This window comes from Carettochelys insculpta, chromosome 6 (genome assembly GCF_033958435.1).
Source record: "Carettochelys insculpta isolate YL-2023 chromosome 6, ASM3395843v1, whole genome shotgun sequence".
Lineage (NCBI taxonomy): Eukaryota > Metazoa > Chordata > Testudines > Carettochelyidae > Carettochelys > Carettochelys insculpta.
Window position 1 is genome coordinate 13,456,757 of NC_134142.1, and position 27,424 is coordinate 13,484,180.

Consider the following 27,424-nt stretch of genomic DNA (forward strand, 5'->3'; position numbering starts at 1 on the left):
GAGCAGAGCAGGGGGCTCATGGCTGGTGATTAGGGGGTGAGCAGATGCAGTGGGGTAGAAAGGGAGTTTGGGGTATGAGAGGGGATTCAAAGCTGGGGAAGGGGGTTGGGGTGTGGGCAGGGGTTGGGGTGTGGGCTGTAGGTGGCACTGACCACAGGCAGCTCCCAGAGGCAGTGGCCAGTTCCTGGACTATGGGAGCTGTGGAGCTGCTGCTCAAGGCTGCACAGGGAGGTGGGGAGAGCACACGGTCCCCCTGGCCATCCCTCTGCCTACGAGCCACAGGAACAGGCTGCTGCTTCCCAGAAGCTGCGTGGAACTGAGCATGGACCCTGTCTGCCTGCTCTGCCGCCACTGCAGTCACCATACTCCAAGAGGCACCATCAGCTACGTTGACCAGAGCCAAGAAGGTCACTTTTCAACCAAGCAACCCTAACAGCATGTTATGTCAGCAGTTTAGATGCTGTGGCACATGTTGTGTTCCAACTATTCTCAGAGTCGTTAACGTGGCACTACCTTCCATCTCCTTGGTGACCATTTCTGGAAGGTTCTGGAGTTTTAAACGGAGGTTACTGTTTTTGATGGTCTCCTCTTCTAGCAGTTCCAGGGTACGTCTTCTTAATGTTTCCTGGCAATTAGCAAAGAGAAAAGCATGCAAAGGGTGGATCCAACCTCAATCACTTATAAGAACAATATGTGAAAAGCTTTTGATACAGTCTCCCACAATATTCTTGTCAACAAGTTAAAGGAATGTGGATTGGATAAATGCACGGTAAGATGGATAGAAAGCTGACTAGAAGGCCAGGCCCAGTGGGTAGCGATCAATGGCTCGATGTCGGGATGGCGGTCAGTTTCTAGGGGAGTGCCCCAAGGTTCGGTTCTGGGTCCTGTTCTGTTCAACATATTTATCAATGACCTGGATGAGGGGTTGGATTGCACCCTCAGCAAGTTTGCGGATGACACTAAGCTAGGGGGAGAGGTAGATACGCTGGAGGGTAGGGACAGGGTGCAGACTAACTTAGACAAATTGGAAGACTGGGCTGCAAGAAATCTGATGAGGTTCAATAAGGACAAGTGCAGAGTCCTGCACTTTGGCCAGAAGAATCCCAAGCATTGTTACACGCTGGGGTCCGACTGGCTCGGTAGTATTTTCCAGAAAAGGACCTGGGAGTTGTAGCGGATGAGAAGCTGGACATGAGTCAACAGTGTGCTGTTGTAGCCAAGAAAGCTAATGGCATATTAGGTTGCATCAAGAGGAGCATTACCAGTAGATCCAGAAAAGTGATTATTCCTCTTTATTCAGCTTTGGTGAGGCCACACCTGGAGTACTGTGTCCAGTTCTGGGCCCCCAGTTATAGGAAGCATGTGGATACACTAGAGAGGGTCCAGCGGAGGGCAATCAAAATAATTAGGGGGCTGGAGCATATGACTTATGAAGAAAGGTTGAGGGAACTGGGACTGTTTAGTCTGCAGAAGAGAAGACTGAGGGGGGACTTGATAACAGCCTTCAACTTACTGAAGGGAGGCTGCAAAGAGGCTGTAGAGAGACTGTTCACAGATGGCAGAACATGGAACAATGGTCCCAAGTTGTGGTTGGAAAGGCCCAGGTTGAACATTAGGAAAAACTTTTTCACTAGGAGGGCGATGAAGCATTGGAATTGTCTACCCAGGGAAGTAGTGGAGTCTCCATCCCTGCAGGTGTTTTAAGTCTCACCTCGACAAAGCCCTGACGGGGCTGATCTGATGGGTGTGGTCCTGCTTAGAGCAGGGGGCTGGACTCGATGGCTTTTTTAGGTCTCTTCCAGCTCTATTGTTCTATGATTCTATGATTCCATGATCTGAACACACAGCCATTGAGCCCAAATGCGTGCTTCCGTGCCTTCATCTCATGCCTCTCAACTGGCTCCATTTCCTGCCAGAACCCGCAGCAGCTCCACTCAGTGCCAAGCCCTGGTGGGAAGCCTTGAGCCAGCAGGAAGGGGTGAGAGGGTGGACAGGGAGCATTCCTGCTTGCAGGGAGCATGGCCAGCACCGGTGTCCAGCTCTGCTTTCTGGGGCCTCGTCCCAGAGTCCACTGCAGCACCTCTCAGTGCTGTGGGCCAAAAGGAAGCCTTGCATAAGCAGAGAGAACTAAGCAATCTTTCTCATAGACAAGTGACTTGAAATACTTTATACTTCTAGCTTTTACATTACCAATTTCTTAATAGCTTCTATAGCGTCTTCTAGGTGCTGCACAGCTTCCTCATTGAATGCACATGCTTCATCGTTCAGTTGTATTTCTAAATTAAAAATATGGTAAGTCAAAAGCTTCCATTTTCACCTTAACCTTAAAATTATATAGTCCTACTGCTCCATTATTCTGTGTTATTCTAAAAGAATAGGCTTTATTTCAAAATTATTTGCTAAATATGACAGACAGGACAAAGTATGGCCTAAATGGTACCAAACTAAATTAAATTTAATTGATTAGGAGTTCATTGTTTTAAAATGAAAATGTTTATATATTATCATGGGACTCTGCTAAAGTTTTTGAAGAAGACATGACTAATGCAATATTTCAGAAGAACTATATTTAAAGAACTGTTCGGGGCAATACACATGAATTGGGGTTCCTAGGACAGTTGTTCTCAACCTGGGCTCTGGTGGAAGAAAGCTAGCAGTTTTCAAGGGATCCACCCAGCATGGCTCACTAGGGCCAAGGGAAGAAACCCTCATCTCCTGTGGCTGAAGCCCAAGCCTGAGCACCTTAGCTTCGTTGTGCCTGCCGTGGCTTTGGGTTCCAGACAGCTGCCCTGCTTGCTACCCCTTGATGCTGGCCTTGGCTTTTATATGTAGAAAAGCAGTTATGACACAGCTGGGCCATGGAGTTTTTACAGCCCAGGGGCAGAGGTTGGTGGAGGACTCAGAAAAAGGTTGAGAACTCCTGTCCTAAGAGGTACTTGAGGTGACTTTAGAAGCTACCCCCTGGAGAGGTGCATACTATCTAGTTCAAAGTGGACTCTCCAGGAACCAACGGGCAAAGGAAGAATTTTTTGCTTGAGTAACTTGGTAATAACCTGATTTCTAGCCTTCTTTCTGAACCAGCAAGAGGACATGGCCTTTGGTCCACAGAGGGTCCTGATCCTTAAGGAAAGATTTGAAAGACTTTGGCCTACTGAGATGTCACAAAACAGGGATACTAGTTCTCAGCTGGGGCTTTCATGAATTTGTGAAGACAAAATGGAAGATGTCTCCATTAGGAACAAGGTTGCATTCTTAACACACAATATTAACTCTAAGTAAAACCCTAGGCTGCCTTGTATTCTTTATTTGACCTGCTCATTTGGGTGAAAACAACAAAGTCCTTTATCTTCACTGCCTCAAGTTAATGGCCTTCATGCCAAGTTCTAACTTACATCTTGGTACCCCACAATTGTCTTTGGGTCTGATCTCCTCCTTTTACGCTAGTGTAACCCTTTTGTCTTCAATTAATTTAGTCATGATTCAGCCAGCGGAGGTGAGATCAGAAGTGAGGCTCATCAGATATAATCGCTTTGCATGGGGTATGTCACTGCAGAATTTGGCCCTGCACTGTAGGCCCAGCAGTAGTTAGATACAAGCCCTTTCAACAACATTCTGTCACCACAATGTCTCTGTCAGTGGCAGAGGGGGGAGAGGAGAGGGTGGGAGCCACTTTCCCAGAAACACGATAAATGTAGGCCATACTGTGCACAAATAAAAAATCGACGTCATTAATTGCACTGCTGCTTGTCAAGTCTTTTCTTGATTTCTCCTCGTCTTTACTTTTTTTCCCTTGCTTTAACTCTGTTCTCTCTGCCAGATTCCCTCTTGATTCCTTTGATCGATTTGGTTTTCTCTCTCTTCCCCATTTTTACTTAAATATGTAATACCGCCTCCTTTATGGGCCATGATCAAGTGTCCTCTCTCTTTTGTGTTGCCTCTCTTCCCCTCCCTCCTGGTATCTCTGTTTCCATGGCGCTGTCTTCTCCTCTTAAATTCCTCTCCTTCAGACAATTTTGAAAACAAACAGAACAAGCTATGAATTTCAAGCCCTAGTGATAGATCTCTCTTTAACTTTATACAAGAAAGCTCTCTGTTAACTGCTGCTTACACATCCGTGAGGAGGAAAATTAGCCATTTATTATTTGGTTCAGTGCATCTGCCATTTTTTCTGCATACTTACAGTGAGGGCTATTTGTTAAACGTGATAGTGCCCACTTGTAAGGTGGTATGTAGTTTTTTTAAAAGGAAGGTAAATCCCAACCAAACCCAGGCTTAGAAAGGGAATCTGCAAAAGGCAGAAAAGTACTTTTTATACCCAGGCAGATTCTGCTGATGACAAGGCACTATAGGCAGGTCTCTATTCTCCAGTCTCTTCTTTTATCCTGCTACACCTCATCTCTGCGTGAATCTCAGCCATATTCACAGCTCATTTATCATCTTTATGTTGATACAGTTACAATAATTTCTCTCTCCTCTAAGCCTGAGTCCATCAAAACAGAAAATCTCAGTATGTCTTTCTGATATTTCCTTGTGCATGTCCAGCCATTAAATGAAACAGCATGAGCTATTCTCTGTCTCTGCAAAGACCCCCTACTTTCTTTGTCACAGTCATCCTTCCTGTTCTGCAAGAACATAAACTTGGTGTCCGCTTTGACGTGTCCCTGTCTTCTAACCACACACTCAGGCCATGGCTAAATCGTGTCATTTCTTTCCTTCACACCATCTCCAAAAGTCACCGTGTCCTTCAGACCAAAGATCCATCCAGAGATGAAAGTAACTTAACTTTCTTATAGGTACTGGCGTATTGCAACCCCTCCCGCGGCCCTACCCATGTGCATGTGTGTGGGTGGGTGCGTGTGCTCTCAGGGCAAGAGGGTATGTGTGTGTGTGAGAGACAAAGAGAGAGAGAGACACAACAATACCAGTAAGAAATGAAGTGTAGGGTGAAGAGTGGGGGGGCGGGGTCTGAGCATAGGGGGTTGTGGTGCAAGGTACTCTTTATTTTTTTCCATCCATAAGTAGAATAAGTTTTGCTATTCCCCCTGCCCCCTCACACTGCACTGTGTCCCAGGTAATCCCTGGCCTGGTTGGTCAGGGAGCTGGTAAGGGGAATGGGCAGAAGGGGTTGGGGAGGGTTTGTCTGGACCCTGCACCTGGGGTGGGGGTTACCACAGGCCCTGCCCCTTCCCCCCACGGACAGCCCTGGCCAATGCCAGGCACTTCCAAGGGAATGAACAGAACAGGTAATCATCAAGTGATTCATCTGCCTACATTGCCAACATTCTTGTCCAAGCCCTAACCATCCCATGTCTTTACTGTGTGTTATCTCTGACCTCAATGCCTGTTACCTCATTCTCCTCGAATCCATTCAAAATGGCGCCATTAAGATCAGCTCTATGACATCCTGAGCTGACTATGTCACAGATCCCTTTCAAGGCTTCCATCTCCAGTACATCAAACGCAACCTTTCAACCTTTAATTGCAAAGCCCTCCCTTCATCAGTTCAGCCCTTCTCCAAGTAACTGTTACCATGGTGCTGGTTCTCACCTTCACTCCCTTGGTCTTCCAATTCTCCACTTTTCAGACACACACTTTCTGCCAGGCTGCCATTTACACAGGAGAAAAGCTCCCAGTTACACTCCTTAAAGCCATCACTGCATCTTGTTTTAAGTCCCTTCCCAAAACTCACCTCCGCCATAACACGGATGGTAAAATGTCTCAGAGGGGTAGCCGTCTTAGTCTGTAGCTTCTCTAATTAAAAAAAAACCAAAAAGCAGTCAAGTAGCACTTTAAAGACTAGCCAAATAGTTTATTAGGTGAGCTTTTGTGGGACAGACCCACTTCTTCAGACCATAGCCAGACCAGAACAGAGTCAGAACAAAGCTCACCTAATAAACTATTTGGCTAGTCGTTAAAGTGCTACTTGACTGCTTTTTGTTTTGATAGTGTATAGACTAGCACGGCTTCCTCTCTGTTACTTCTCTAATAAAAAGTAGTCAAGGAGCATCTTAGAGATTAACAAAGCATGAAGTCAATCTGAAGAACTGGGTCTTATCCACAAAAGCTCATGACCTAATAAATGAATAAATAGCCTTTAAAGTGCTACATGGCTACTTGTTACATATGGTAAATTGCAACATGATAATGGCCAGGCCAGTGGTTGAACTGTGATCATTATTACAGGCTAAGCAATTTGACATCCTATTATGTTTATGTGTTATCCCATCTCATGTTGCTCTGACTTCACTTGTGTGTCTCGTCCCTCTGTTATACCTTGTATTTTAAACCAGTGTTTCTTAAACTTTTTGAGAGAAGGGAACACCAAACAACAATAACTTTTATGTGGAATACCTATGAAAATTTATTTCTCTCGATGATGGTACCGGTTCTTCAGCAGCCATATTTTCACTTATTTCTGGCTTTTTAAAAAAGAAATGTAACTGTTTACTCAGCTCAGTGGAAATAATAAATTCAATAAATCATCACACGCCACACACACACACAATGGCTGACATCAAGCAGCTCTCAGCATAGCTGCCATACCAGAATAGCACATCACTGCTAGTTGCTATGCCTCCGTGTAGCTAGGGGAAGAAGATTAGAGGCGAGGGGAGGCTAGCAGTGTTACACAACCTCACTGTGTTGCCAGACAGCTACTGCTTTTGTGAGACGTGGAAACAAAATTATGCTTCAGTGTTTTTCAGTGCTGTTATCATCGTAAATTGGTTATTTATTGTAAAACTTCGAATTACATTTCCAAGAGAGTTGTTCATGGGACACCAGTGTTCCATGGCACATAGTTTAAGAAACACTGTTTTAGACCGTAAGCTTTTGGGGCAGGGACTGACATTTATTATATATTTGTACAATGCCCAACATAATGGGCTCCACCTGGTTGTTAGAAAGCCCTGCCAATATGCCTCAGACCTAAACTAAAAAGCCCTGTTATCTAAAAGATAATGAAGATGACAAGGACTCCACCCCCAGGCAGTCCTGGAGCTCTCTGCTAAGGCTGTCAGTGATAAATATGTTATGTCATGGACATTTCACTGTAAGGAACTTGTACAAGACTAGCAATTCATGTTACACTGGGAACCAAGCAGGTATCAGTAATAACTTTTGATCATTATTAAACAGAGTCAGTTTTGGAATGGCAAGCTAAAGGAAAAAGGTTCCATAGTCCATTACCAGTCACTAAAACTGTATAGCCCTCTGTGCAATGTATTTTTAAAATGAATCCAACAGAAAGATTCCACAATTTCCTTCCTAAAGTGTTCTAGTAGGTATTCTGGTAAAACTGGAGTTTGGAATTTTCCACCAAATAGCCCATCTATTTTTTTCTTTCCTTTAGTTAATTCCATTACTCTTGTTTACACTTTCTTGGTCACACTATTCTAAAACAATTCTGCTCCCTAGATGTTGGTTAATCTTGCCTTGTGAATCAATTTCTTGTTTTTTTAGTTATTACTAAACCTTCTTTCACAAAGGCTTTAGCAGCAAAACACTGATTGCAGAAATCTCCCAGTGTTGTATCTTCTAGTCCTTTCCATTGTCCCCAGAGTGGGTTTTGTTTCTTGTGACAGATACAGTGATAAATGTACTTTCAGATGGCAGATTTATTTTCTAAGAAAGGCCTTTTGGGAGCACCACAACCAATTTCTTGTCAGATTTCACCTGAACAAAATTAATACTCAAGTAAATTCAAGGACTTTCCAACCTCTCAAGGTCCAGAATGAAAGATTCTGTAGTTTGATTTGGTCAAAGTGCCTTCTTCCTTCAGACACTAACCCATGGGTCCATTGCAGAAGATCAGGAGACCATGGGCATCTGTCTCACACCACCTGTCTCAGCACCTGAATGCAATGTTTGCTCACTGTGTGAAATGTGTGCACATCTCTAACGCATCAGCAGAAATGAAGGTCAAAGAACGATTTTTTGCATGTATGGTTTCCCCAACTTAAGCTAGTGCTAGGAGATTTTACATGTGTGTAAACATTGACTATTCAATGTGATTTTAAAAGAATGGTTTGCAAATACAAGAAAAAGTAGCACAACATGAGGATCCAGAAATCCTAAACAGATTATTACCTATATGCTTGCCAAAAAGTCTGAGGCCCACAGTGGAACCAGATGGCTGTGACAATCAAACAAAAATGTATTGTCTACACATATTATCAACCCCCACCCTGACAAAATGCGTATGGGAGACAGATTAATATGATGGACTATGACATCTCCTGAGTAAGTAGGAACAAGACACCACATAGCAACTACAGACACAAATAATATTTTAGCCCTGTTTTATAGATGTATCTAAAACCATGTGTAACTAATAAGTTTGAATAGCCCTGCTTTATATATGTATCTAAAACATTGTGTAGCTAATAAGTTTGAATAATACCTATTTTCCAAGTCAGGCCTTGATACCACAGTGGGTTCTGCATGAATGCAGGGGTCTGCCCTAAAAAATCTCAGTGCAGGATGTGGGTCTCAATATGTGTGTCTTAGAATGGGTATAGCAGAACAAACATAGCGTGAAAAGCATCCTAGGTACATACCTCCCAAGGCAGCTTTTCTAATAAACCTCTGTGACTTGTTCTGTAAATAACACAGGTACCGCGAATACCCTCCTGGGGCAATACCAGGGGGGCGGGAATGGGGGGAGGCTGGGGGTTGAATTATCAGGGAATTTCCCCAGAATCCATCTAGATGGGGAAGGCAGCTCTGCTGGGATGTGCTATGGCTTCACCCTTATAACCAAGCTGATTATCCCCTTTCGTGCCACAAGAGGTAAGTGACATTGGGGAGAAGAGCTGTTCCCCGGTGCTGCCTCTGGGAGCCCCAACTAGTGGGCAGTGGGATTATACTGCGAGCAACTCAAGCCCATCTCACTCCCCTCCCCCCTTCCCAGATTCTCTGGCTCCCCTGGTTCCCCCAGTGGGGCTGGAGAGGGGAGAAATTACCTCCCCCCCCAGTGTCACAAATCCCCTTGGCCTGCTGGACCAGAGAGAGGCCAAATGACACCTGGCTTTGGGTCCCTGACCAGCTGGTGTCCCTCCCCCGAGAGCCAGCCCTGCCCAGTGTCCCCTCCCCCAGAGGGGCTGTCCCCAGCCTGGTGCTGTGCCCCACTCAGGCATGATGCTTGCCCTTCAGCTTCTCACAGGGGCCTTTGGGGCCCTACCCCACCTCGCTCACCCACTCCACGCAGGTGGCTCAGGGCAGTGAGCACGGCCTGGGCCGGCCCCTGCAGGCAGTGCATCTCCATCGCACGGTCACGCCCAGAGCAGGCCTCTAGGTTGCCAGGGCAACCGACACTCCGAGCCCACAGGCTGCCGCCAGCGGAAGCTGGGTGCTTGCACTTGCATCGGGCCTGGTGGTTCCCCTGGGGTCAGGCAGGGCCACAGGGACAGACAGACAGACCTGCCTGCAGGGCAAACAGGCTGTGCCATCAGCCTGGGACAGACAGACAGACCTATGGGCTACACAGACTGTGGTCTCAGCCTGGGACAGACAACCCCATATGTGATACAGGCTGTGCCACCAGCTAGGACAGACAGACAGATATATAGGTTACACAGGCTGTGATGCTAGCCATGACAGACAGATACTCAGGTTAAATCGATTGTGCCACCAGCCTGGGACAGACAGACCAACGGGCTATATACACTGTACTGCCAGTCCTGGGACAGACAAACACACTACAGTTATATAGACCGTGCCATCAGTTCTGAGACGGGGAGACCACCTGCCTGACCCACCCACTCATCTGGCATGCTGCCAGCACCTGAGAACAGGCTGTCCTACAGAGCTTCCAGATAGCGCGGCCTGCCGCGGGGTAGACAGACCAACAGACTGTGCTACCTGCATTGGCACAGACCGATAGGGTATACAGCCTGCGACACCAGCTCTGTCACACGACAAACCTCGGCTACAGGCCACACAGATTGTGCTGCCAGCTTTTATGCAGCATTATGCCCATGGGGCAAACTGAATGAGAAATCTGTATGGTCTGTTTCTATGCATGCTGCTTATGTCCTATATCTCAGTGAAGGCAAGGGGAGATAGTCTGTAGCAGGATTGCACAGGGGTCAGCTGTTTGCTTGGAGCCTTTTGTCATCCTCTGATACGTCAGCTGTTGGTGGAGACAGGGTACAGGAATTAAGTCCAGTTCAAAGAAGAAAAATAAGGCAACGAAGTCCAGATGAGCTGGAGTTCTTAATCCTCACTGCCTCAAACTGTGGCACACCGCAAGGAGCAGAACATACTTTTTTTTAATGTACAGTTTGGAGTGCTTAGTAATTTCTAACGAGAAGGATAGTACCACCAACACACACATTTCAAAAACCACGCCTCGGTATTGTGAAATTGGCTTAATATCAAGGGATTATTTTTTATTTAGTAAATAAAGTTTCTTGGACACCTTTTGACCTTTATGCCTTCATCACCTTTGGGCCACATTTTCAAGCTTTCCTGCACAACCATATGGGCTAGAAACTTACCTTTATACGGAAAGCTGAGCGTCTCATCCAATCACATGCCTATAGGCGCCGTGACATTAAGAAAAACATACATCATGAGACTTCCAGTAAAAATCATGCATTGAAATTGCTACACTAATTAAGAAATAGAGGAGGGGTAAAATAATCAGGATGCTTGACCAGCATGTTAATTATGTAAAAAAGAATAATTGAAAAGGGACCAACCTTCACCCTGGAGAAAACCCGTTTGCCTTTGCTTACCCTCAGATTTATAGCAGTCCAGTAATGGACAGCTGCTTTGTTCAAAAATCAGTGCCAATGTGTTACCCAGTGAGGGACATTTAGTGAGGATGGCATCATTCTTCATTTCCAGTATTTTGACAAATTGCATCTCAAATTGCATTTGGTGACAAACTGCTGCATACTAGTTCTGAGCACGTTACCTATGCTGCTATTTCCACATCAGGTGTGACCACACTGGGCCTGGTCCTGAGCATCCTACTAAAGTCAATGACAGCTGTGGGACACTCAGGCCTGGCTCTTCAAAGCTTTATATGTTTATTCAGCCGCTGTGAAAATTCTGCATCAAAAATTATTGGTTGCCCTGTAATCATCTACTATAACATGCAATTTTTGACAGCAAAGTGACCACCTGTTCATTTTATGCACAAGAGAGCTGGAGTTATATGAGGACAATTTCCTTTCTCAAGTGGCAATGCTCTTGACATACTTGATTTAAACCCCGGTAAACTTAGTGCAGCATAGGTCATCTCCAAGTCTCCTCCATTTCACTGTCTCAGGACAAAACTTCTAGCTGATGCCAGGAGTACCCCCCAGTTGTTGCTCTTCCAGCTCAGCAGATCTTCTTCATGTTGGCTGAGGGCTTCATTGTTTGCATTTGTGGGTTCCATGTGAGAGCTTGATGGACTGTGCTGGATGGTGGTTTTCTGAGAGTGTGGCCCAGCCAGCCCCACTTTCTTCTCTTGATTTGAACGTCAAGCGGTTGAAGTGAAGGATGCGCCTCAGGCATCTATTTATGAATGTTTGTAGCTTCTGATTTGAAGACTTTTTTGTATGCCAGGTCTCACATCCATACACAAGCACACTCTTCACATTTGTGATGAAGAGGCAATGCTCTTAGGCTACATCTACACTAGCCCCATACTTTGAAATGGCCACGCAAATGGCCATTTTGAAGTTTACTAACGAAGTGCTGAAATGCATATTCAGTGCTTCATTAGCATGCAGGCGGCCGCGGCACTTCGAAATTGACGCACCTCGCTGCCGCGCGGCTCATCCCGATGGGGCTCCTTTTCGAAAGGACCCCCTCCTACTTAGAAGTCTCCTTATTCCCATCAGCTCATGGAAATAAGGGGACTTTGAAGTAGGTGGGGTCCTTTTGAAAAGGAGCCCCGTCGGGATGAGCCGCGCGGTGGTGAAGCGCGTCAATTTCGAAGTGCCGCGGCCGCCCGCATGCTAATGAAGCACTGAATATGCATTTCAGCACTTCATTAGTAAACTTCGAAATGGCCATTTGAGTGGCCATTTCGAAGTTTGGGCTAGAGTAGACACGGCCTTAGTGTGTTTATATTGGGCTATGTATGAATCTCTGTTAATTTGCCTCATCCTTAATTTTATATTCCCAGTACAAACTCAAATTCTTTAAGATCATTAAACCTGAAAATACATATACATGAATTTGAAACACTAGTATTAAGTATTGCAATTTGACAATAATAGTCATTAGTGAGGAAATTTGGAATTAAGGTTCTACACACAACCCTAATGCTAAACCTGTTCTTTGTTCTTATAATGCATGCATTAAGAACTGGTAATCACCTGCCTCTTCATGAACATTAGTCTTTTTTTAATGATGTCAGAGGAAGATTAAATAATGATGCGCAATTTGCAAGAAAAACAAGGGGTGAAGAGGTTATAACTGGCTTTGAATTATGTTTTCAATTAGCAATACAAATAAAAAATGAAACAATGGTTGGGATCGCAGCTAGAAATGCAAAAATAAGTTAGAAATGACAGATTAGTTATACAGATGAATTAAAATAGGGCTAGAGAATTAATTGTGGGCATAATATAAGATCTGTGTCAGCCTACAGGATGAAAGATAAACTAAAAACAAACCAAAACTACATTTAGTGCCAGCTAGGGCTGCACCAGGCTATTGTCTGTCTGCCCAAAGCTTGAACATCACAGCAATAAGAAGTGAAGGAGAAAGACTTCTGCACTATCATATAGCTAAGTCCCTTTCTTTTCAAGAGCAGGGGGTTGTTGGTTTAATTTCCCTGGAATGTATTGGTGTTTACTCAGGGCTGTCCTGCGGGGGGGTGGGGGAGGGGACAGGACACCCCCACTCCCCAGTGTCCCAGGCACAGGGTCCCAGGCAGCCCCGCCCCCTGCCTCAGGGGGGCTGGGAGGCAGCAGTGGAGCACTGCATAGTGAGTGCAGTTGGTGGGGAGGAAACCAAGGGAAGGTGATCCTCTGTGGCTGCAGCTGCTGCCACCAGCTAGCAACACCACCTTTGCCCTGTCTCAGGCAAGCCTCTCTCTCCCTTCCATAGGATGGGTGAGCAGCCACCTCAGGGCCCCCCCCAAAGCCGAGGGCCTGAGGCAGCCATCCATCCTTCTCCTATGGACAGGATGGTTCTGTGTTTATTCCAAAGGGTCACACTCAGTAAAAGCTAAAACAAGGGGCAGTGAGGTGGCAGGGTGCCTGATTACTCCATAGGGGTGGGAGGGCATGGGGCGTTGTACTTACAGTAGTTGGGAAAGTGTTCTGCGCGCGCGCGCACACACACACACACACACACACACACGCACACACCCCCTACCTTCCGCCAGTGGCCTGCCAGCAGTGGTCCTGCTAATTGTTTCCACCCATGGGTGGAATAAACTTTTTTTATGTGCACCACCAGTAGAAACATTCGCTGCCCCACACTCTCCCTCCTGAAACACGAGGGCAGCAATGGTGACTCTGGGCAATCACAGTTTCTCCCAGGGGTCGCACACTCCCCCTTGCAGAGAGTTGTGCGCTAGCTCAGAATAACAACCCTTGGTCTGAGGCAGGACTGGGCCTCCGAGCAAGAGGAGGCTGATTTGTACATGTGGCATCTCAGGGGCATGTTTGCGAGCCAGCACAGCTGCTAAATCTCCAGTTCATGTACCTATCTGGCTAGAAGAGTCCTGGCAGAAGAAACATGAAGAAACACCAACGGAGGCTTAATTTACACTGTGCTCAAACAGAAACGCTGAAGACTAGGAGAGGGAAAGCTAGAGAACAGGGAGTTAATGAGCAAACCGAAGCACATTCAGGAATGGTCAGGGTCACTTTCCAAAGAGATTTCTGAAGCATCATCTACTCGCAGATATTTGCCCCACTAGGGCTACATCTACACGTGAAGCCTACATCGAAATAGGCTATTTCGATGAATAACGTCTACACGTCCTCCAGGGCTGGCAACGTCGATGTTCAACTTCGACGTTGCGCGGCACCACATCGAAATAGGCGCTGCGAGGGAACGTCTACACGCCAAAGTAGCACACATCGAAATAAGGGTGCCAGGCACAGCTGCAGACAGGGTCACAGGGCGGACTCAACAGCAAGCCGCTCCCTTAAAGGGCCCCTCCCAGACACAGTTGCACTAAACAACACAAGATACACAGAGCCTACAACTGGTTGCAGACCCTGTGCCTGCAGCATGGATCCCCAGCTGCCGCAGCAGCAGCCAGAAGCCCTGGGCTAAGGGCTGCTGCCCACGGTGACCATAGAGCCCCGCAGGGGCTGGAGAGAGAGCATCTCTCAACCCCCCAGCTGATGGCCGCCATGGAGGACCCGGCAATTTCGACGTTGCGGGACGCAGATCGTCTACACGGTCCCTACTTCGACGTTGAACGGCGAAGTAGGGCGCTATTCCGATCCCCTCATGAGGTTAGCGACTTCGACGTCTCGCCGCCTAACGTCGAAGTTAACTTCGAAATAGCGCCCAACGCGTGTAGCCACGACGGGCGCTATTTCGAAGTTAGTGCCGCTACTTCGAAGTAGCGTGCACGTGTAGACACAGCTTAGGAATGGCAGAACAAAGCTCTTGGCACAATCTCCACCTGTACCTGAGACCACTTCCTTTGTCTGATGAAATGATCAGTGTGCCACAATACACCAGGAGGTTGAGGGATTATTGCACCTGTTTATACACTACTGAGACCCCCTTTCTGGTCCATTTAAGTTGGAAGAGAAACTGTGAGGATAAGTATCAGAGAGGTAGCTGTGTTAGTCTGTAGCTTAACAAAAAAATTTCAGAAATCAGATGGAGAGAGACATCTCTGAGCTGCAATTTAGACTCAATTAACCATGGATTAAACAGAGACTGGGAGTGGCTCACACTTTACAAAGACAGTTTCTCTGCTTTGGGTGCTAATAGCTCCCCATTATACACTGACAATGACTCACATCCCCGTCTGATCTGACTTGTTTTTTTCCTCTTTTGATAAGTACAGTTAATACTGGGGCACTTCCACCTTGCTGAACAGACCTTGTCAGTTCTGGCTCTCCCCCCTTTACTGGGACCCCACTCTTTAAATACACCTCTGAAACCAACTCCTCCCCCCCACTCACGCATCTGATGAAGCGGGTCTTTGCCCACAAAAGCTTATGCTTCAAAATATCTGTTAGTCTATAAGGTGCCACAAGATTTGTTGTTGTTCTGCGAGGATATTAAACATTGAAAATTGCTAACACATCCTGCAGCAACCAATGGAAACTGCTAGAGTGCATCACAGGTTCCTACTCAGAGACTTTGGCTGTTCTCTGCCCATTCCAGCATGGTGGAGGCAAATTCTGTTACTGACCCTTTGGGAGGAACCATTCCCTCTGCTTAGCTGAAATGGCACTTGTTAGTTTTAGCAGCTCCTATGGAGCTTACAGCATCACTTCTCATTGCTTCTGTGCATCGCTGGCCATTAAAAGGTAAGTTCCTTGAAAGAACATTTTTTTGTGGTGGGGAAAATAAATTATAAGCAGCTCAGATGAGAAAAGAGGCCCCTGGGAACTAGAAGTTACTCTGGGCTGATGTCTGGCACTTGCTATCTCTAATTTACTGGGCCTGGCCCAAAAGAAATGGCTGATGAATGCGTGAAATCATGTGTTCCACAAGGGCTAGAAATGTAAGTTCCACACCATGGCTACATCTACACTACAACAGTCCGTCACAAGATGTTCTTCCGGAAGATCTCTTCTGAAAAACACTTCTTTACACACAGCGCATCTTCACACAAAAAAGGGGATTAAAAATAATCAATCCACTCTTTTGCCAGAGAGCATTCGCACAACCCTGGCTCTTTCGAGAGAACGGGCCATGGTTTGAAAAATCCAGCACCATGAGGAGTGCTCTTTCAAAAGAAGGACCTGCGGTGCATCTACACATGCTTTTTTTTCGACAGACTTTTTTGAGAAAAGGCACTCTTCCTGATCCGGGAGTGCAAGAGGGCTGACGGGAAAAGGGCCACATTCTTTGGAGTTCAGATCAAAAGAGCACATTGTATGTGTTGATGTTCTGTGCGTTTTTTTCAAAAATGGCCCATTTGCTCTGAAAAAACTTGCTCGTGTTGACATGGCCTGTCTGAAAATGGGAGGGGAAGAAGGTGGAAGATAGACTGGCTGCTAAAGGAATGTTCCCGCATGCTAATTCTGTCCAAATTCAGGGGCTTTCCTGAAACTAGTGTTTTATATTTCTGCTCTCATGAGACAAATATTAGAAGAGATAAGATGGAGCAAAAGGGATAGCTCTAAGGAAACTAAAACTACAAATAACAAAAGAATATTGTGTGTACAGAAAGACAGGGAATAGGGGATATTTTTCATTTTGAAAGAAAAAGCATTCAGAAGCATTCACTGTTCTTTTCAGCTTTTCATTTCAGGAATCACAAGCCAGATCTTCAGCTGGTATAAAGCACTGCGACTCCACTGGTATAAATTGGTTAAGGTCCACCCATGAAGCTCCCCTATTCACCCGCTCATTGACTGTCACATAGGTTTAGTTATTTTAGGCAGTTAAAACAGATACATTTTCATGACTAGCTCTGCATTGCTTTCTGCACCGCATAATTTTTTTTCACTCAAAAAATCCCCCCACACCCAACACATTAAAATCTTCAGAATACTGCACCATGAACCTGATCATGCATGCGACGTACTAGCATGGACCCCCCTAGAATCTCAGGGACTTCAGTAGTCAGATGCTATGTTCATCATGATACAAGATCGATATAGACCAGGCCTCCCCAGGGACAGAGGGCTTCTGCATTAGTAGATCCATTGAATGGCTAGGTTCTCTAGGGTTTTTCAGAGAATATAGGTTATCGAACCCAACAGCATGGAGGACCTTAGCTATAGCTTGTTCTCATGGTCACACTGTGGCATGTGGAACTAGTGTTATTGCAACTGGGTCACATTGTAAAAGGGAGATGATGGTTTCCTAGGTGACGACTCAATGTTTCAAAGGTAAAACCGTTAACATGTGATTCTACTTGAATCTATGACAATGGCATGTGGGAGTCCTACCACTATGGGAAGTGAGACAATGTCACATTTGCTTATTTTCTGGTTTTTCAGGTTTAAATGAAAAGTCATTTTTTTCATAGATAAAGATTGCTCAGGGAAATTTTCATTTGGTCAAACCTCCACATTCTTGTCAAAAACAAGGGATGTGGAAGACTTTCAACAGCCCCCAACCAAGAGGGATTTGCTTTAAACTATTGGCTCTCAGAAGCTAACTTTTATTTTATAAAAAGCTGAGCTTTGAACTGAAGCAAGCAGCCAATTTGGCTCCCAGAACCTGTGATGAATATGGACTCCTTCAGCTTAGTATAGATTTCAAAAGATAAAGTGGGTTAAGAAAGTAGAAGTACTGGGTATGGAGAGACTGAGCAATGACCAGTACCGTTTTCACCGTTTTCCAAGTTATGTTGCATCTAAGCTGACCCATGTTTAATTAGGTAATTATCAGGCAGTTTTCAAGAGGATTCATTGACCATTACCTGTGCCTGAAATGTAGTAACGACACCAACAAAATAAACCACTTTTGGCACTACGAAGTTTACTTTATTTGCATTCTTTGTGCATCAGAATGTGAAAGTGCTAAATGAATTGAGTACAGACAATCTTTTGGGATGGAACCTTTTTGTAGTGGCAAAACTGTGCCTGGAAAAGGTATAAATAGCTTCCAGAGACCAATAAACAACACCCCCCCCCCCGTGCTTTTTGCAGATTGAGTATTGATTTTACAAATTCCAATGTAACCTCAATGGCAACAAGAGGGCAAACTTTATATCTTTAATAACATTTATTTCTGCATTCGGTATCAAGTACACAAGTGCAAATATTCAGAGTCCATAATTAAGTCCATTAGGAACTACAGAGAATGTAATACAAAGTGTAATAAATTTAACAAGCTGGAACTCTCCAGTTACCGTACATGTAAATCAGCCCATCAGTCCCTTACAACAAAAGTACTGGATCTTTGTTTTGTTTTTGTTATACAAAACTGATTACTATAAGTACTGATTACTGTTTATTCGATTTGTGCTGGAAAACACTAAACATCAGCCCACAATTCTATATAGTTAATAAAGATGAACCCAACCAGCGACCCAGTGACATAGAAGCAATTTTAACTATTGCATCAGTGCACTAAGCAGGAAAGCCCTAGCCACATGTAACATTAAAGTTATTGAAGCAATGCCAAGAGAAGAAACACTTAAAAAATCAATATTATTTAGGCTCTCGCCATCATGCACTTTATAAGCAACACAAAAACCACGTCTAGTACACTTTTCTCTTTACTATACTTTAGTGCTGGACACGAGTGATGGCATATATTCTAAGAGCACACAGGCAGCAAGGAAAAACAGCTGCTCCTGTGTTCCATGTTCTAAGATCACGGTGGTAAGAAAAAAAGGAACAATCAATTTGCAATGAAGTGTTAGAGCAGAGCTGCACGCCAAAATCCCGCGTTATTCACTACTGCAGTCGATGGATTGTTTTCATGTCCACTCTACTCTGCCTTTCTCTTAGCGCCTGGGATTTTCGCCTGAATCCTAGGTGTAAAAAAAACGGGATGATACTGTCAAATAGCAATTAATCAAAGTCATTCCATAGCATCATGACGTTTCTCAGCTAGAAGGTGACCTTTGTCATTCCAGGTGTCTTGGTAAGAGGTGTACATAACGATAATAGACAAAGAGGGCCAGATTGTGAGTTATATCACACACCTGCTCAGGAAAGAAACGGGGAGTGGTAAAAGAGCATGCCCACATAGGCCAACTGGATTTTGTATCCAGGAACACAGGAGTAAGCAGTCAAGTTCTTAACAGATCATATATACCCAGGATATGCTCTGTGAACTTGCTGCTCTTTAGATTTTCCATCATATCCTGTTATCTGTAACAAAGCTAGAGATAATGTTAAAATACAAAAATTGGATCCAGATTTTTAACATAACCAAAATCCAGCGATGCTCTGAGCCAGGATTCGGTTTGTCTGGCCAATCTCTAGAACACTACAGACCTCAAGTGCTCAAGAGTATAGATCAGAGTGTCTCTTGCCGGTGGGCTCATGACCCTAAGGAATCCTGGTCAGTGGCTGGGGAGAGAGGAGGCTGTTGGCCAGATCAGCAACTTGGAGCTTTCTAACTATTTAAGTCACACCAAACACTAATACTCCCATAAGGGCTACAATTGGTTTATCCCTAGCTGTGTCTACACTAGCCCCTTCCTTTTGTAAGGAGAATGGTAATGAGTGAGGTCGGAAGATGCTAATGAGGCAGTGCCATGAATATGCAGTGCCTCATTAGCATAATGGCAGTCATGGCAATTCGAAAGTGCTGCTTTGGAATCATGTGCCTCCCATATAGACAAGGACCTTTCAAAAGCACCGCCTGGACTTCGAAAGCCCCTTCTTCCTAACACCAAATAGGAATAAAGGGCTTTTGAAGACTGGGGGGCCCTTTTGAAAGGCCCTGTCTACATGGGCAGCACGCAATTCAAAAGTGGCACTTTCAAATCACTGTGGCTACCAATATGCTAATGAGGCACTACATATTCATGGAAGTGCCACATTAGCATCATCTGATCTCGCTCATTACCATGCTCCTTCCAAAAGGAAGAGGCTAGTGTGGACACAGCTTCTGTGAGTTGAGTCTTAAGCCCTAGTGCCCAAATTAAATCTTGGGGCAACAGCTTCCCTGTGCAGAGGGCCATGACCAAGTCCATGCAGCAGTTATGTTCCATTCATGCCCCTTTTCTTTCTGCACATGGATGAATCTTAATTCTTTAGCGCATGAGGCATAAGAATGAGTCACCTCTGGGCTTCACTCTTGTATGTACAGATGGCAAATTGTCTTTCACAAGAAGATTGCTCATGACAACAGCATTCTGCAGAAGCACCTCACCAATCCACGTCAATACCAGGTGAGCTCATTCTGATCAGCAATAGCCACAAAGAGGGGATGCAATATGTCCAGAGTATGAAGGGCCGGATTGTCTCCAATGGGGCTGGGCAGTAAGAAAAGGGAGCCAAGAGCACGTTCTCCCTGACCAGTCTATGTAAGAAACTCAGGGGAAGGAGAGAGAAAAGATGGCTGTGGGGGGGGCATGATTCCACCCCTGGCTTTGGGCACATTCCCCTTATGTACTAGAAAGGTCTGGTAGGCAGTAGCAGAGTTCCTTGCTTTTGACCCCCTTCCATGCCACCCCCAACACACGGATGTGCCCTGAGGAGACACTGAACCTCAGGTACGCTTCTTGTCAAAATCTGTTGCTCAACTCACTTTGCCATGACCGTGTTTATGTGGGTCCTCACAAGTCCCAGGTACTGATCAATCTGTGCCTGCAAAGAGATCAACAGGACATTGGAAAACAAGAACCATTAACGCAGACAATCCGACCAATAGTCAACATACCATCTTTTGACTTACCTGATACTTGTCATATACAACAGGTAGAGTAAACATTGAGACCACAGCTGAGGGGGAAAATGCACAGTGTTAAATTTCTGCAGTTGAGGTTGGCATTCACAGAAAACATGAAGAATTATCTAGTTTGCTCTTGAAAGAAAAGGCAAAAGCAGAGGATGTCACTTCTCACAAGAGATAACTGAAAAATCTATATGAAAAGTGAACCCTGCCTGAATCTTCCAGATGCGAAATTTATCGTTGCTATATACCCAGCAGCTGAGAAGCCACTAAGCACAGCAAGTGGCTGATAGATATCAGACGACAACAGGATAAGAAACACAGATGAATATGTATTAGTGCGTGGAACAAAGACAATTGTTTAAATGTGGAGACAGAAGGTAACCCGGTGTGGGGGAGAGGAGAGGGCTGTGGGGTTTTTCAAACAAGAAATTTCCAGTTAATATACATTTAAGAACAGATCTTGAAATAAACAATCATCTTTACCCATGATCAGAAGAGTCAGGCCATTGAAGAGAGCTCCAACGTAAGTGAGCAGCCACATTAGTACTGCAAACTGAATTAAAAACAAGTCATTAGGTCTCCTGACAATCACTCCAACTGTCAGCACAGAAATAAATGGCTTCATTTAACTAGCCAGCATATGGGCACATTAGTATTATTACATTACTTTCACTTAACTAACTAGAATACCAGCATGCTTAGGAACTAGGGACATCTGCTGGAGGTGACTTAAATTCTTCAAGAACTTTCAAAACCATTGCAACACCTCCCTGCCCTGCCGCAACCCTTGCGAACTTTTCAGAAGGGCACAGAGGAAAGAGAAACCCCACTTCGTTCTGCATAAGTCCATCCTTCCTTTCAGTACCATACTCCTTGCAGTTCTCCTCCTCCTCCTCCTCCTCCTCATTGGGTTTTTGCCTGGGTCTAGGGCCTAATCCTGCAATGAGCTCAGCATAAGTAGAGCCCAGGGCCTACATGGAGCCACACTGAAGAGAGGGGTCTTCCTGCACAGATTGCACTGCATGATAGACGCCTTAGATGGTAAACTTGTTCAGGCAGGAATTGTGGGTAAAATTTTCAAAAGACCCCAAGGCCCAATAACCCTCTTTTCGAGGGTTTCTTTGTTCTGAGGTGCTTGGAACCACCTACCAAAATTATGGACACTCCTGAAACAATAAATAAATAACTATAATGGCTGAGCAATATCAGGGACATTCTTCTGTAGCGGGAAGGGACAGAGAGGAGGAATGGGATGGGTTGGAGGGCAAGGAAGAGGTGCAAAATCACATTCCAGTATCACAGTGTTCCAGGGAGTCTAGGGGTGACTGTGCTGACAGCAGAACCCCAAGTACCTTTCAGACACAATGGAGTATGGTAGAAAACAAAGCACTCTCTAGGCCAGCTTCATCGAGAGAGTAAGAGAGTAAGAGACACTTGCAAGAGAAGAGCAAGAGAAGCTCCATTGACTTCACTGGAGCTATGCCATCTGACATCCACTGAAGATCTGGCCCAACATCTTTAATAATGCTCATGTTATGGATAATTCAATTCCAATCTGCAATGTTATATCACTAGTGTACAGAAAATTGTTAATAAAAAAAGAGAGAGTGAATGAGAGCAGAACCGTTATACTGCACAGCAGTGTTTTTCAACCAGTGTGCCATGAGAACTGTCCAAGCATGCCATGAAATTTCATGTTTCCCCTCACTGTGGCTCTTTGCAGAGCCACAGGTGTTGGGGGCAGGGAACTGACAACTCCACACCAGCTGGGGCTCAAGCAGCAAGGCGGCCTGAGTCCCAGCTGGCGCGGGATTCGTCAGTTTCCATGAACCTGCCCACCAATGGTGGCTCTTTGCAGAGCCACTGTGAGGGGAAATGTTGACCCTGCAGGACTCCATTCACGCCAGGAGGCAGCTTAAATAAATGCAGCTTCCTGGCCCGAACAAGCTGACGGGGAGACTGCCTCCACTCCCTGATGTGGCAAGGGGGAGAGAAGGAGGGAGGACAGGAGCCTGTTGGGGCTGGAATGTGGTTTAAATGCTATATCCTGGCTCCAATGGGCCAGTGGGGAGGGGAGCTGCTTTCAGTGGTTACTCATTTACTCACCATGCCTAGCATGGCGTTGAGCAGATTTTGAGAATGTGTCTGTGCTCACTGTCTAAGACAGTGTATTCTGTGGTGGATTTGAAACATTAATGCATTTGGCTCCTGTTTAGCGTATTGTATGCATTGCTGTGTTGCAAACCTCTCTAGGAAGACCGTAACCGTAATAAATGTAAGTCAATGTGACATTTATGAGCAATCGATTCAGCCTAAATAAGTGGGTGTGCCATGAAATTGTCTGTGTCCTTGAAGTGCGCCGTGTTACTGAAAAGGTCGGGAACCACTGGTGCAAAGTAACACACATCTAGGCTTCACCAAGGCATGATCATCAGGGAAACCAAAGAAAGTCCAGCTCTGTAAAACCTCTCCCCTTCAATGGGATTTGAAAGGGTTAAGAAAATCATACTTTTAAAGAATCCACCAGGTCCTGGACAAGGAAGAGTCTCCTCAGCTCTCTGACTGTGCTGTTCACGTACAACTGGAGACAGTCTGTGTATTTCTGAATCTGGTCCTGTGAGAGAGACATTTCCATCTCCAGGTAGGCTCTGCCAGAAACACAGATCCAATGATACAACACAGGCAAGCTTGCAGTTCATTTACTCTTGAGCTTCCCTCTTTCCGCTGGTCCCTACCACCCTGAAGCTCGTTGTCTTTGCAGCTGTAGCAGCCACAGCACTACCAGTACCCACCAATACCAATAACCCTCTGCCCAGACATTTCCTCCTCGGATAATGATGGGCCTTGTTGCCTCATCCAATGGTAAAATTCAAGGGAGGAGGCCAAGGGACAGCAACTTGACAAGGCTCCTCCTGTGTTTCTTCCAACTACATCTTGCCATGGGGCATAAGAGATATTTCCACACACACACCCTACCCCCGAGATAGATCCAGACCCTCAGAGAGCTTCAAGTTCAGCACCTCAGTGGTCCAAGTGGAAAAGATATTACAATTTCAGGCCATATTAGCTTCCTCTCTGAAACTCATTAGGAAAGAAGGGGAGAATGATGTGTGTCCCTTGGGACCTACCATGGTTCACTCTGTCCAACGTTGTGCTGCCTTGTTTTCACCCATTCCTCATCCCTTTCCTGTTGCCCATGAGGGCTCTCTTTAGGATCCTTTGGAAACCAGGGATTCCTTGCCCCCATTTCCACACGAGGGGTGATTGTTTTCCTCCCCCCACATTATGAAAAAGAAACTTGCCATGTCTATGGTCTTGTGACAGACACGGAACTCTGTCACGACCAATGATCTTTTGCAGGGTACACAACACGATTTAGCAAAGATTGCAAAGCACTCACTTGAAGGGGTGGCCTTCATCCGTCTTCTGCACAGCCTGTAAGACTGACTTGTAGATTCTGAAGCTAATGGTGGCGGAGAGCGCAGCTAGTGCCAGGTAGGCAATAACACTGACCACACTGAACTGGGTCAGAGAGAAGAGCAGTAGCAAGATGCTGCCGAACACTATCCCCGTCTGCTTGATGTCATGCCAGTACAACAGGTCAATAGCTGAGAAGAGAAAAAAAATCAATCAAACTCTAGCACTGTGATGATTTCAAAACAAGCTACCGTGGCAGGTTCAGGTGACCAACCACTTTTGCAAAGAAACACAAGCTACGTCAGTACTGCAAGCTAGGGTGTGCTGGCCACTTGCATGCACATATGCTAACTCAGCAAAGCTACCTGAGTATCAGTAGTAGCGTAGCTGTGATAACACAGGCAGCAGTAGCATGGGTAAAGCCTACCAAGGGCAAACCCACCTGCATCCCTTCAGTATGTATGTGGCATCGCTAAGCCAGGCGGCTGTTGCTTGTGCTACCCTGGCTGCACAACTATGGCTGGGTCTACACTTGCCCCCAACTTTGAAAGGGGCCTGGTTGGTAATCAGGGCAACAGGAGATTACTAATGAAGTGCGGCAGGAAATACTCAGCACTTCACTAAGCTAATTTTCCCCTGAGGCAATTTCGAAGTATCAAACTTCGAAGTGCTGGTATGTGTGTAGCTGCAGCACTTCATTAGTAATCTCCCATTGCTCTGATTACCATGCCTTCTTTGAAGTTGGGAGCAAGTGTAGACAAGCCCTATGTGTACACAAACTAGGACTCACTCCTTCACTACTTTGTAGTGTAGCCTTTCCAAAGGGACAAACGATTCTCTCCCTTTTGACATCAGCGGTGTTAGTCCAGAAATATTGAGCTGCAAACAAGATCAAAACCAGGGATAATATTCCATATCATGGTATCACGATGGCTTAATGGGCAGCATTTTTGCCCTTAAACCAGACTATCATATGTTTGAGTCTCATGCCAGCATTACTTACTCCACTATGATCCTTCTATGCAGGGCTCTGCATTATCACTAGGGCTAGTCCAAACCTCCCATCAAAACTGTTTTCAAAGGATGGCTGAGTTTTCAACTAAATGAAAGTTTGTCATGAAAATGCCTGCTTTCCTTGAACATTTTTGATTTTTATTAAAAATCCACAATATTTTTTAGTTTCTGGTGTACTAACAAAAAGTCAGCTCTAATTTTTACATTGTTAGGGAGCCATCTTTCTGATGAGACATTTTTAATAATGTCTTATATAGCCTGGTGAGTATCCAGCTGGAAGATAAGCATTACACTTTTTAAGAAACTTAGCCAACTTTGTCTCACCATACAGCTTACAGGTTTTAATGTGAGCAGGACAAACACTGAAAAATGTTTTGTGTTGACTGCTTTTTGTTTTGTTTTGAAAAATGTTTTGTGCAAATACATCTTCACCTTTGAAAGTTCACTTTAGCCAGCTTGGACCCATTTTTGTTTATGTTCCACATACTTTACAGCAACATGCTTTTACTAACACAAGAATTCACCTTAAAAGCAAAATTTAAATAAAGATTGTTGAATATTCCTGGAAGATTTACAGTCTGAAATATTTAGATCTGAAATCTGCTTCTCATAGTGGCATTCATCCAATGAGGGAACAGAACCGTGCCATATGACATAATGTCCAATCAAAACCAGCTCTAATTTCACAAGCATTTCCTATTTACGATGAACTGATTGAGTATGCTCTAGGTCAAGCGTTACTTATACATGTTAGCTGTGGAATAATGCTGAATAAAGATCAAATTCAGGAAAATTGTGATCTGTTCAAAGAAAATTCATACACAGAAAAAAAGGTAAAATTCATAACATAAAATATTAATTGCAAATTATTTGCTCAGCTATAATTATCTTACCCAAAGAGATGTGAGTCATTGCTGAGTGAACTATTACTCAGTAACATTACCATTCTCACTCTTACTCAGTATTCTGAAGTACTTTGAGCTTGAGTTCAAAAATAGCTATTTAAATTCAAATGCTATTCACTTTCCAGTCCATTCCCTATATAAACCCCTAATAAGAGAACCTTCCATATTTCTAAATGTATGAATTCAGTTTGGATCAGAGCCTGCCTGCCTGCCTGGCCTGGCCAGTGGATTTTGTCTTCAATTGGAGCATGGGGCCCAGGCTGGGCCTGGTTTGGAGCCTTGACACATTTCTGCATAGGAACAGCCCCATTGAACTCAGTGGGGCTACTCACGTGTCAGATCACATGCACGATTGGGGCCTAATGGGCTGGATTAAGTGACCTTCCTTGCCCTGTGTCCAGATAAGAAGCAATGGATTCCCCTGGGTGAAAATATGTGAGCTGTCTATAGAACTAAGGAGATTCACTACCACAGGTGTTTGCTAGGCATGTGCTACACCTGCAGAGCTCTGATTAGACAACAACAACATAGACTTGGGAAGGGAGATACTATTTGAAGCCCATTGTTCATTTTTATACTTAAACATTCCTAAAACTGCTATTTAGGGACATCATAAGGGGTTTGATGCAAACCCACTGTGCAACATTTTCATTATGTTCCTTCTCACGTCATATTTTAATTCATATTCTGGAAACCAATGAAGTGCAAGTGCTGGCTGCCTTGCTCACAGCGTTGTGCCTGTACATTCAGCTGCGGATGAAGCAGTATGCCCGCCCACCACGAGAAAACACTGCCAGGTAAGTAGGGAATGAAGAATTATAGGAACATGAAAAAAAACAAATGAATCTGAGTCATTTTATACTAGCAGAAGCTAAGCCCCCAAGTCAGCAGCTAATTCCTTAATTAACCAAATCTGACTTCACAGCTTGGATGTGTGCTGTCATGTAGCCAGTATTATCCTGGGCTAGAAATGGATTAGATTCTCACCTAGCTACACAGGGCCTTCCAGGACCACTACACCTTTTTGTGAGGGGAAAGAACAGAAGCTGAATGGTTAAAGCAATGGGAACAGCTGCAGGGTTCTGAGAACTCCCTGTGGAATATACATGAAGTAAGATGCTTGTGGCATGCTAGACCACTGATATGTGATTTGCAGGTAAATTGATCAGAGAGACACACATGCTTAGCCCAATTTGATAGATCATAAACAGACAAAGTGACAAGCAACAATGCACCTCATATATGAGGATGATGTTTTCAATGGTGTTTAAGAGCACGGGCATTAAATTGCATTCCATTTAACTGGATTTGAAGACCTAACTAACTCACTAATACTCCTTTGGAAACCCAATTCTAACCTCAGCTGTTAATATGCAAAAGCTGTTTAGCGGTAGCTCCTGATGATTGCTTTTTAATTTATTGTAACAAGGGCGACACTACTTTCACTCCAGTATCTTTGTATTAATTCTAGTAGGCTTCAATGGGGGCTCATTTTAGGTATAAAGGACTCTGTGATTTTTCAAAATGACCTCAAGTTCAGCTCTGTTTCTCTCTCCTTATTAAGGCCAGACTGAATCTAAGACAAATCAGTGTTATCACTCTCTTCAAAGAGTTTTCAGTGGAGAATC

General features: G+C 44.8%; 2 protein-coding genes across 3 annotated transcripts in view; both read right to left on the reverse strand.

The window, feature by feature from the left end:
* Positions 1–9,265, reverse strand: part of CCDC175 (coiled-coil domain containing 175) — a 46,657-nt gene extending 37,392 nt beyond the window's left edge. Inside the window, exons 1-3 of the mRNA XM_074998666.1 lie at positions 9,196–9,265; positions 2,191–2,276; positions 514–625 (exon numbers count right to left, since the gene is read on the reverse strand). Coding sequence (XP_074854767.1) covers positions 514–625; positions 2,191–2,276; positions 9,196–9,265 — 268 coding nt within the window. The remainder of the gene's footprint in view (positions 1–513; positions 626–2,190; positions 2,277–9,195) is intronic.
* An 8,450-nt stretch (positions 9,266–17,715) lies between these two features.
* Positions 17,716–27,424, reverse strand: part of RTN1 (reticulon 1) — a 195,352-nt gene continuing 185,643 nt past the window's right edge. For both annotated transcript variants that reach the window (XM_074998671.1, XM_074998672.1), the window contains 6 exons: positions 23,861–24,068; positions 22,970–23,108; positions 20,944–21,013; positions 20,461–20,507; positions 20,314–20,372; positions 17,716–18,583 (listed from right to left, as the gene is read on the reverse strand). In XM_074998671.1, coding sequence (XP_074854772.1) covers positions 18,541–18,583; positions 20,314–20,372; positions 20,461–20,507; positions 20,944–21,013; positions 22,970–23,108; positions 23,861–24,068 — 566 coding nt within the window. In that variant the 3' untranslated portion in view covers positions 17,716–18,540. The remainder of the gene's footprint in view (positions 18,584–20,313; positions 20,373–20,460; positions 20,508–20,943; positions 21,014–22,969; positions 23,109–23,860; positions 24,069–27,424) is intronic.